Genomic DNA, 10,919 nt, shown 5'->3' with positions numbered 1-10,919 from the left:
GCTCTAAGCAAGGAAGTTAAAGATTTGTTCTATAAATCATCAAGTTTTTGGAGGAAGAAATAGAAGATATCAGAAGATGAAAACATCGCACATGCTCATAGATCAAAAGTTTAACATAGTAAAACTTGCCATCTTACCAAAAACAATCTTCAAATTCAATGTAATTTCCATAAGTTTATAACACAATCTTTCACACATCTTGAAAAGACAAATCTCAGCTTCAGATGAAACCACAAAAAAGAAAAAAAAAAACAACTGGGAAAACTAAAACAATTTCTAAATAGAACTGCTGAAGGTATCACTATTTTCTAGTTCAAGTTGGACTACAAAGCTATATAAGTAAAAAGAACAGCATATTGGCATAGAAATATACATTGATCAATGGAATCTATTTGAAAACCCACATATACATTCATATACCATAGACACATGATTTTTTAAAGAAATAAAGATTCAGAAATACACACTGGAAAAGAAGACAGAATTGTCAGGAAATGGTGCTGGTCAAGGTAAATGTCTGCATGTAGAAGAACGCAAACAGATCCATAGCTATCACCCTGTATAAAAAATAACTCTAAGTTAATCAAAAATCTCAACATAAAACCAGATATATTGAACTTGATAGAAGAGGAAAATAGATAGTAGCAATAAACTAATTGGCACAAGAGACTTCCTGAAAAGAAGACCATTAGGGTAATCACTAAGTTCAACAATTAATAGATGGGACCTCAAGAAGCTGAAAAGATTTTGTAAGGCAAAGGACATTGTCTTTCCCACCTACCTCAGTTTCTGCCCTATCAAAAGTCCAAGGCAGTTTCTTTATTCAACCAATGAAAGCAACACAAATACAGAAGGACCTCCTACATCTGGAATGAATCATTTAAGTACCTGGAATAGGCTTTCCAACCTGACAACACCTACTGTTATCAAAGCCTCTCTTGGGAGTTCAGAGAGTTCTAAAAGTCCATAGTATGAACTATTTTACAGTCTTAAGGAGAGAAACGCATTTGATTTTCCTCATTCAACAATTGTATGTGGCAACAGATTTGATGACTGTGTGTATGAAACTTTTGAGAGCTCATGTAACAATAAGGAATATAATGATCATGGTTTGTTGTTCCTAGTATCTCTGGATAAGTTGAAAAGGGTAAAAATATGTTCCATAATTAAAACTTAACTGACTTTTGGCATCTCAGAATACAGTGAAGGACAGCAATAAGCGCAGTAATAAAACTGGCTGCAGATTGCAAATGTGCATAAACCTTCTAACGGTTTCTAAGCCCTGGAAGAGAGTCTTTTCTCCGTCAGCCATACACCACAAGTTGTGTAAAATGAAACTGATTATAAGACTTATTATAAGACTGGCTGAATTACAGTTGAACCTAAATCACAGTCTCAGAGGGTGTGTTAAAGTAAGGGCATTAATTGGCAAATAATGGGATCTTGTAACATGGGATAGGGATATGCTAGAGAACCTTATTGAAGCTGAGAACTTTGAACCAGAAAAACATTGTGGCCCTCCAAGTAAAGTAGGGGCTTTTGGAGGTCAGGTAGTTAAAAGAATTTTGTCCGAATACTGATTTGAGGTAGGTTGGTGGGTCCCTGAACTCATCCTGTGGTCATTTTTCCAGTCTCAGAATGCATAATTTTTTTTAAACAAAAAACTATTTATTTTTCAAATTTCTGTAATATCATGATCAACATATTTATTTAGCATTGTGGATGCAGGGATCATGCTAAGCTATATGGATTCTATTTTTAAATGTATTTATCTTGCATTCTACTTATTTGCTTTGTATGAGAAACAGCATTTATATATACTTTAAAAAATATTTTCCTGATTTTTCCTTACTTAAAATTAGAAAGAATTTAGTGCTGACCTTTTCCCAGTGCTATTGAACATGTAACACTCCTTGTTTAATCCTCACAGTAACACAAAGAAGTCCCATGTGTTCATCCTGTGGCTGAGTTATCCACCCTGACTTAGAGAGCCAATGGTGCTGCATAGCTTAGAATGCATAATTTTTATACCTAGAAGTTAGCCAAATTTTCACATTCGTTCCCTGACATGTAGAGTGAGGGATATTATGGTTGGAAGGCCAAATTGAAGCCTTTAAAGTTATTTCTGCTAATGAAAATAGTGAATTAAAACCAGTATCACATCCCTGGAGGAATTGCAGAAATTAGTGCCAGTATCAAGGAATTGAAAGATGTAGAAGTTGTGGTTCCCAGTACATCTCCAAACTCTTTTATCCAGCCAGTGCAAAAGACAGATGCATAGTTGGGAATGAAAGCTGAATATCGAAACCCAATAGGGTAGTGACTCCAATTGCAGCTGTAGTACCAGACTGTTGTCCTACTTAAGAAGATTAGCACATCTCCTGGTACATGGTATACAGCTAGTGAGCTAGCAAATTCCTTTTTCTTCTTTTTCTTTGTACCTCTATAAGGACCACCCAAAGCAATTTGCTTCAGATGGCTAATGCTCTTTCAATTTTATCTCAAAAATATATTAACTCTCTAGTTCTGCATTATAATTTAGAAGGGATATTGATGATCCATGTCTTCTACAAAATATCACATTGATGCACTATATTGACAACATTATGTTGAGTGGACCAAGAGAGTGGGAGGTAGCAACCCCTTTAAACTCACTGGTAATGCTTTATGATCATCAGAGAATGGGAAGTAAACCTAACTAAAATTCAAGGGCCTTCTACCTTAGTGAAGTTCTTAGGAGTCTAGTGGTATGGTGCACGCATAGATAATCCTTCTGAGGTGAAGGATAAGTTATTGCACCTGGCACATCCCACAGCCAGAAAAGGAAACAGTGTGTTTAGTAGCCCTATTTCGATTCTGGAGAGAGCACATTTCTCACTTGGATGTTTTACTGCATATACCAAGTGACTCAGAGAGCAGCTTTGTGTGGGGTCTGAAACAGGAGACAACTTTTCAACAGATTCAGATGTCTGTGAAGGCTGCTCTACCTCTTTGACCACAGGATTCAGCAGACTAGATGGTACTTGATGTATCAGTGGCAGATAGAGATGCTGTTTGGAACATTTGGCAGGCCCCTATATGTGAATCACAGAAGAGACCTTTGGGATTTGGGAGTAAGACTTTGCCATTATCTTTCTTTAAAACACAGTTAATGGCCTGATATTGGGTCTTAGTGTAAACCAGCTGACAATGAGGTAATTAGTTTACCATGTAACATGAGATTCCCAATCTGTGCTGAATGTAATCAAACCCACCTGATGTGGGAGTGATTTCTTTCTAATCTGTTGCTTTCATTGGTTAATTAATAAAGAAACTGCCTAGGCCCATTTGATAGGCCAACCCTTAGGTGGGTGGAGTAAACAGAACAGAATGCTGGGAGAAAGAAGCCGAGTCGGCAGTCACCATAATTCTTCCACTCCAGACAGACGCAGGTTAAGATCTTCCCTGGTATGCCAGCTCGTGGTACTACACAGAATATTAAAAATGGGTTAGATCAAAATGTAAGAGCTAGCCAATAAGAGGCTGGAACTAATGGGCCAGGCAGTGTTTAAAAGAATACAGTTTCCATGTAATTATTTCAGGGCATAAGCTAGCCATGCGGGTGGCTGGGTGCCGGGGATGCAGCCTCGCCGCTCTCAATTACAACACCCACCAAGTTATAAGGTAGGATATATGCAGTATACACAGTAGCAATGTATTGTCACATGGAAGTGGAATATACATATAGATATACATATATATATACATACACACATTTATGTGTGTGTGTGTGTATATATATATATATATATATATATATATATGTATGTATGTATGTATAAAATTGGGTCCAAGCATTTCCTGAGGGCACAAGAAAACAAGCTTTGTGAAGAATTTGCATAAACTCATGGGGTATTCTCTATAAATATGATAGGTCAATAAGTAGACAAGGGACTGATTTGCTGATGGTTCTGTATATTATGCATGTACCACCCAGAGGTAAACAACTAACTGCAAAATCACAACCCCTTTCTGTGACAACCATGAAAGACACCAATACAGGGAAATTTTTACAGTGGGCAGAACTTTAGGTAGAATGTTTTGTTTTAAAAGAGAAATAAATAGATGTGCAATTGTTGATTAATTTATGGGTTGTAGGCAATGAATTGACTGGATGGTTATAGACTTGAAAGAGAATGATTAGAAAATTGGTGAGAAGGACATCTGTGGAGAAGTATGTGAGTAGTTCTCCCTAAATGAGCAATAATGTAAAGATATTTATGTCCCGTGTAAGCTCATCAAAAGGTGACTTTATGTAAGAAGGATTCAGTAATCAAGTAGATAGGATGACACATTCTGTGAACAGTCAGCCTCTTTCCCCAGCATTCCTGGGCCCATGCACAGAATTAACATAATGGCAGAGATGGATGTTATGCATGGACTTGACAACATTCCATTCAACAAGGCTAATGTTACACTTGCTGTTGAGTGTCTAATATGCCAGCAGCAGCAAATAACAGTGAGCCCCCCCTCATCTCCATTCCCCATGATGACCAGCCAGTGACCTGGTGGCATCCTACCCCGGACCACTTCCTCTGCATAGATCTTTATTTTGGTTATGGATTTGCCATTCCTGCACTTAATGCTTCTGCCAAATCCACTATTCATGGACTTACAGAATGTCTTATCCACCATAATGGTTTTCTACACAGTATTTCTTCTGACTAAAGAACTCACTTCATAGCTAGACAAGTGTAACAGTGGGTCTGTGATCGTTAAATCCACTGTCTTACCATGTTCCCCACTGTCCTGAAGCAGCTGACCTGATAGAAAGATAAAATAGTCTTTTGAAGACAGAGCACATGTATGTGGCAGCTGCCTGGAGGGCTGGGGCAGGGTTCTTCAGAAGGCAAAACACACTTTGAATCAGCATCAGATATATAGTATGGTTTCTTCCGTAGCCGAGATCTACAAGTCTAGGAATCAAGGTGTTAAAAAAAAGAATAGTTTCACAGTTGTACTCACTGTCACCTATATTGACCCATTAGGAAATTTTTTCTTCCTGTTCCTGTGACCTTATGTTCTGTTGGCCTAGAAGTTTTGCTTCCAAAGACAGGTAAAGTATTCCTGCCAGGAGCCACAGCAAACATTCCATTAAACTGGAATCTCAGATTACTCCTGTGTCCCTTTGAGCTTCTAGTGTCCTTAAACCAACAGACTAAGAAAGGAATCAATGGTGTTAGGCGGGGTGAATGATCCATTTTACCATGCAGAAACTGGATAGCTTCTCAACAATGTAAGTAATAGAGCGTATGTCTGGAGTGCAGGACATCTCTTGGAGGTTTCTCTTCCACCCTACTTGCCATGGTAGGTATTCGTTCTCTAGCAGCTTATCCTTTGAAGTGTACTTTTCCTAAGAGATCCATTTTCCTTAAATTATCTCAGTTTCTAGAATACAACAAATATTCAACACATATTTTTTTTTATTTTTTTTATTTTATTTTTTTTATTCTTTTTTAATTAAAATTTCCAACTGCTCCCCGTTTCCCATTTCCCTCCCCCTCCTCCCACATATTGCCCCCTCCCCCCGCTCCCCTCCCCCTATCCCCACTCCTCTTCTCCTCCCCCCAGTCCATTCCCCCTCCCTCTCGATACTGAAGAGCAGTCCAAATTCCCTGCCCTACAGGAAGACCAAGGTCCTCCCACTTCTATCTAGGTCCAGGAAGGTGAGCATCCAAACAGGCTAAGCTCCCACAAAGCCAGTTCATGTATTAGGATCGAAACCTAGTGCCATTGTCCTTGGCTTCTCATCAGCCTTCATTGTCCGCCATGATCAGAGAGTCCAGTTTCAACCCATGCTTATTCAGTCCCAGTCCAGCTGGCCTTGGAGAGCTCCCAATAGATCAGTTCCACTGTCACAGTGGGTGGGTGCACGCCTCGTGGTCCTGATTTCCTTGCTCATGTTCTCCCTCCTTCTGCTCCTCATTTGGACCTTAAGAGCTCAGACCGTTGCAATCAATGATTTTCCCATATCTGGTTGTGGAGCCTCTGCATTGGTGACAGTTTTCCAAACTATACATTCTAGCATCTGATCTGATATGAGTCAAAAATCTAAATTAATTCTGGCATAACTCATGAATACATTTATAAAGGTAGTTTAAACTCAACCTCTGCTCAAATTATTGTTTAACTTTGCCTCTCATCACTCCCTGTATTTACCAAAGTACCTAATAGAGTATGTTATATCAATCACAAAAATACTAAATAAAAAATTGATGCACATAAAAGAAGCCAAATTAGCACACTTTTATAAACGGTTTAATATCTTCTAACCTGAATTAATTAGAATAAAATGTCAACTTGAATGATTTTCCTAAGATAATTTGTTATCATTACCTCCCACGATTACCAGTGAAAGTGTACAATACTTAAATAAAGACGAAAATATGGGATCTCTTGAAATTGACAGGTGGCCTCTTGAAATTTAATTGTGTTTGTGTGAAATGAACTACTCAGTACTTACTGGGAATTAGGTAATGATCGTTAGTGATTTGAATTCACACTGGAATCCAGAGACTCAAAGGGAGTTATCCTCAGTGACAGACAATGACAGTAAGAGACAACTTTAAAGCTATAAAATCATAACAACTTTGGACTTACTACATTGAAATAAATTCTAATTTGAAGAGGTAAGATCTTGAAGTTTTGGTATACTTTATTCTTTGAAAATTTACTGTATGTATGAACCATGGTGAAGAAACAAGTCAGATGGAGACAGGTAATCATGTAAGAAATGGGATATAAACAAAGTTATGAAATTGTTATATTTCTATAGGCAAATTATTAAGAATGATTAGGCATGATGCTAACTTTATTTTTTTTTACTGAAAATGGATTTTTATTTCCCAACCACAGTTTCCCCTCCCTCTACTATTCCCAGATATTCCCCAGTTTTCAATGATTCCTTATCCATCTCTCCATTAATAAGGCCAGAAACAAACATTATCGTCAAAGGTGTACAAATGTAGCATTCAGCCAAATGATTAAAAGTTCACTAGTTTTTAAATGCTTTGGTGGCTTACTTTCAGTGAATGAAGGGTTCAAAGATCTGCTTTGCATCTGAACTGAATGTTTGAGCATTACAGCTATCTCTGTGGACAAATGAGGGTGTAAATATCAAATATGAGGGATGAGAGTCAATCTACTCTGTGCTCGATGAATCTTGGTAAACCTCTTATATTCTTAGTTTGAATATTAATAACCAGTATCCTCTGTTGAAAATCATATGAATTTATTCCATCACACTCCTGTTAGAAAATACTGTGACATTGAAAACCAATTTGGTGTGTTTTAATGACAGCCAAAGTTTGATTGCTGGAGTTCAAATGGTGGAAACAGTGAACTAATTCCTGAATGTTATCGTTTGGTATTTATACATCTGATATGTTTACTGCACCATTCTGCTTACATAAATAAAATAAATATGCAATAATCATGATAACAATGTATTTTTTTATAAATGTACCATTTCTAATTAGGGTTAAATGTAAAAGCATAGTATTATTTAATGAAAACTTAAATACTTACCAAATATTAAAATTTTGTGTGTCTCTATTTTATGTCTATAACCCATTGATTTGTTTTATTATTTCCATTTTACAGAAAAAAAGTAGTTTTACATTAAAAACAATACGAGAAGTAACAAAATCATGGGGTTGAAGACATGGTTCAATGGTTAAAAGCATTTGCTGGATTTGCAGGGAATCCAGGTTTAATCTCCAATACTTGCACAGTTTCCCATGCAGATTGTGGTTCTAGTTCTAGGGAACCAATGACCACTTCTTGTATTCAAAAGCACAAGTCATGCTGGTGGTACACATATCTATGTACATACAGGCAACACTCACACACACAAAGTTAAAATGATAAATATTTAAAAAGAGAATTAATTATGAACACAAGACATGCTGGACTCAGTCTGTTCCTTTTAATTACTGCAAAATAAATAAAGGGTGGCAATGCAGTGAAGGGCACATACAAATTAGCCACAGACCGCAGAATAGTATTTCAGCTTTCCAATGTTGATACATAGAGAGTTTCTATTTGGTGACATTAATCACAGTCTATCATTTCTGTAAGTAAGGTAATATATTGATCGACTTTTTAAAAGATGATAATTTTTTGTCAGATCTGAGAAGAAATAGAGCAGAGATAACACTAAATTTACAAAGGGAACTTTCTGTTGCAAGCTCCTTAAATATCTCAAATGATTCTAAATAGATCATCATGTTCTAAATAATTTAAAATATCAAATGCAACACATAAAATATGAATAATATTTAAGAAATTTGGCTGTCAGGTGTCAGGCTTAGTGGTAAAAAACTGTCTGAAAAATCATCTCACCAAGCAAAGTCTCATAATTTTAAATCTTTATCTTTAATGACATAAGAATATTTTATTATGTATAATATAAATAATTATATATTATTTATAGCATATTTCTAGCACTTCTCTTTAAATAATTTAAAGTAACTGATAATACTCTCCATATATGTATTAAATGAAATAAAATGACCTATTAATAATTTTTTTTCCTGTGATAAATCCATCACAGTGTTGATCTGACAGCAACTACAGTGTTCCATGGCTTTCCTGGAGGAAGGGAACCACACTACAGTGACAGAATTCATTTTATTGGGCCTGACAGATGACTCAGTCCTTAAAGTCATCCTCTTCATCATCATCCTGTGCATCTACCTGGTGACTGTGTCTGGGACCCTCAGCACCATCCTTCTCATCAGGGTCTCTTCCCAGCTCCATCACCCCATGTACTTTTTACTCAGTCACTTGGCTTCTACTGACATAGGCCTTTCATCTTCTGTCACACCCAATATGCTTGTCAACTTCTTGGTCAGTCCAAGCACCATCTCCTTCCTTGGGTGTGGCATCCAGCTCAGTTTAGATGATTTCTTTGGGACAGTTGAATGCTTCCTTCTGGCTGCCATGGCTTATGATCGCTTCATGGCAGTCAGCAACCCACTACATTATTCATCCAAAATGTCCACACAAGTCTGTACCCAGCTTGTTATGGGATCTTATACAGGGGGCTTTCTTAATGCTTCCATTGCTGTAGTGTACTTTTTCTCTTTTCTCTTCTGCGGACCAAATAGAATCAATCACTTTTTCTGTGATTATGCTCCTTTAATGGAACTCTCCTGTTCTGATGTCAGTGACTCTGCAGTTGTTACCTCATTTTCAGCTGGGTCAGTTACTGTGATCACAGTGTTTGTCATAGTCATCTCTTATTCCTGTATCCTCATCACTGTCCTGAAGATGCGCTCTACTGAGGGTCGCCACAAGGCCTTCACCACCTGCACCTCCCACCTCACGGCAGTCATACTCTACTATGGAACCACCACCTTCATCTATGTGATGCCCAAGTCCAGCTATTCCACAGACCAGAACAAGGTGGTGTCTGTTTTCTACATGGTGGTGATCCCCATGTTGAACCCCCTCATCTACAGTCTCAGGAATAATGAGATTAAGGATGCACTAAAGAGAAAGCTTGGTAAGAAAATATTTTCATAGATTGATTGGTTGCTTTGCAAGACAATAAAATAATAGTGATCATGCAAGACAAATTGACCACCATTTCAGGTTTGATTATTAACCTTCTTATTTCTCCTTTCCTGCTCATCTCCTTTTCCGCCCAATATATATATATTTGTATTTTATTTTATTACATTTAAGTTTTGTGAGTGTATTTTTAAATGTGTCTTTGAGAATTTTATACAAAGTAATTAGATTATGTTTACCCTCTCCCGCCAGCTCCTTCCAGTTCTTTATTTCCTTCTCCTACACAGCCAACTCCATTTTTCTGTCATATAATGTCGGGTGCTTTCTGCCCACCCTCTGCTGTATAGACATTCACCAAAGATGGTTATCCTATCAAAGACCAAATCCTTAAAGAAAGTTGACTCCAATTCTCCTGGAAGACACCAACTGCAAATAACTTCTCAGTTGTGGATGCACTTCATCTCACCTCTCATCTCCATGCTGGGATTTTGTATGGTTTGATATTATACACACTGACACAGCTACCATGAGTTCATGTCGACCCCCATTGTGTTGTGTCTGAAACAAGGTTTCTTTGTTTTCTACTAGTTCTGGCTTTTACAATCTTTCTATCTACTCTTTCTCAATTCCTAAGCTTGAAGAGAAGGAGGAATAATATAGACATCCCATATAGAGTTGAAAGTTCCGTAGTATCTAATTCTCTGCATGTTGACAAGTGGTGTGCTGATTACTAACTTCTGCAAAAAAGAAGCTTCTTTCATGAGGACTATGAGATGCACTAAATTATGAGCATTGTAATAATAAATCATTGCAAATTGGTTTAATACTATGTCCATTTAGCAGTAAAATGGTGGTAGGTTTTTTGCTAGGGACTTTGGCCTGTCTAGCATAGGCTTTGGGCCAAATGGTGGTGTTAGGTGTGGATTTCGTTTTTTGTAGCTAGCTCTATATCCACTCAGAAAGTGGTTGGTTGTTCTAATGACATTTGTTTCACTATAGCATAACCAGTTATTTCATGCCAGGCTGGTGGTTATTGTATTATACAGAGCTCACAAAACAAGTTGTCTGTACAACACACATGATATTTAAAGACATGGTCTTCTTACGTTGTTCCTATTTAAATATTTTAATTTCTTCTATTCATTTCATGATAGAATTCAGATAAGCTTCTATCTTCCTTGAGTCCCTCCTTTGGATTACTCTTTCTTTTTATTTTTTGAGGTAATCATGATGAATATACTAGCTATTTTGTATTCTGTTTGGCAGCTTTCTTACTGTTCTCCATACCTCAAACAACTTCTCAGTTAAAAATAGAGTTCAGATATTCATTTGTCTTCCATATTTTTCTCCTTGAACTACCCTGA

General features: G+C 37.1%; 1 protein-coding gene across 1 annotated transcript; it reads left to right on the top strand.

Annotated features, from left to right (window-relative positions):
* Positions 1 to 8,622: 8,622 nt before the first annotated feature.
* Positions 8,623 to 9,567, top strand: LOC130879601 (olfactory receptor 497-like). The gene has a single exon (XM_057778282.1). It carries the CDS (start codon positions 8,623 to 8,625, stop codon positions 9,565 to 9,567), a length of 945 nt encoding a protein of 314 aa, XP_057634265.1.
* The last annotated feature ends 1,352 nt before the right edge of the window (positions 9,568 to 10,919 follow it).

This window comes from Chionomys nivalis, chromosome 8 (assembly GCF_950005125.1).
Source record: "Chionomys nivalis chromosome 8, mChiNiv1.1, whole genome shotgun sequence".
Taxonomy (NCBI): Eukaryota; Metazoa; Chordata; class Mammalia; order Rodentia; family Cricetidae; genus Chionomys; species Chionomys nivalis.
The sequence above is the reverse complement of the archived record's forward strand: the minus strand, read 5'-3'. Positions and strand labels throughout refer to the sequence as shown.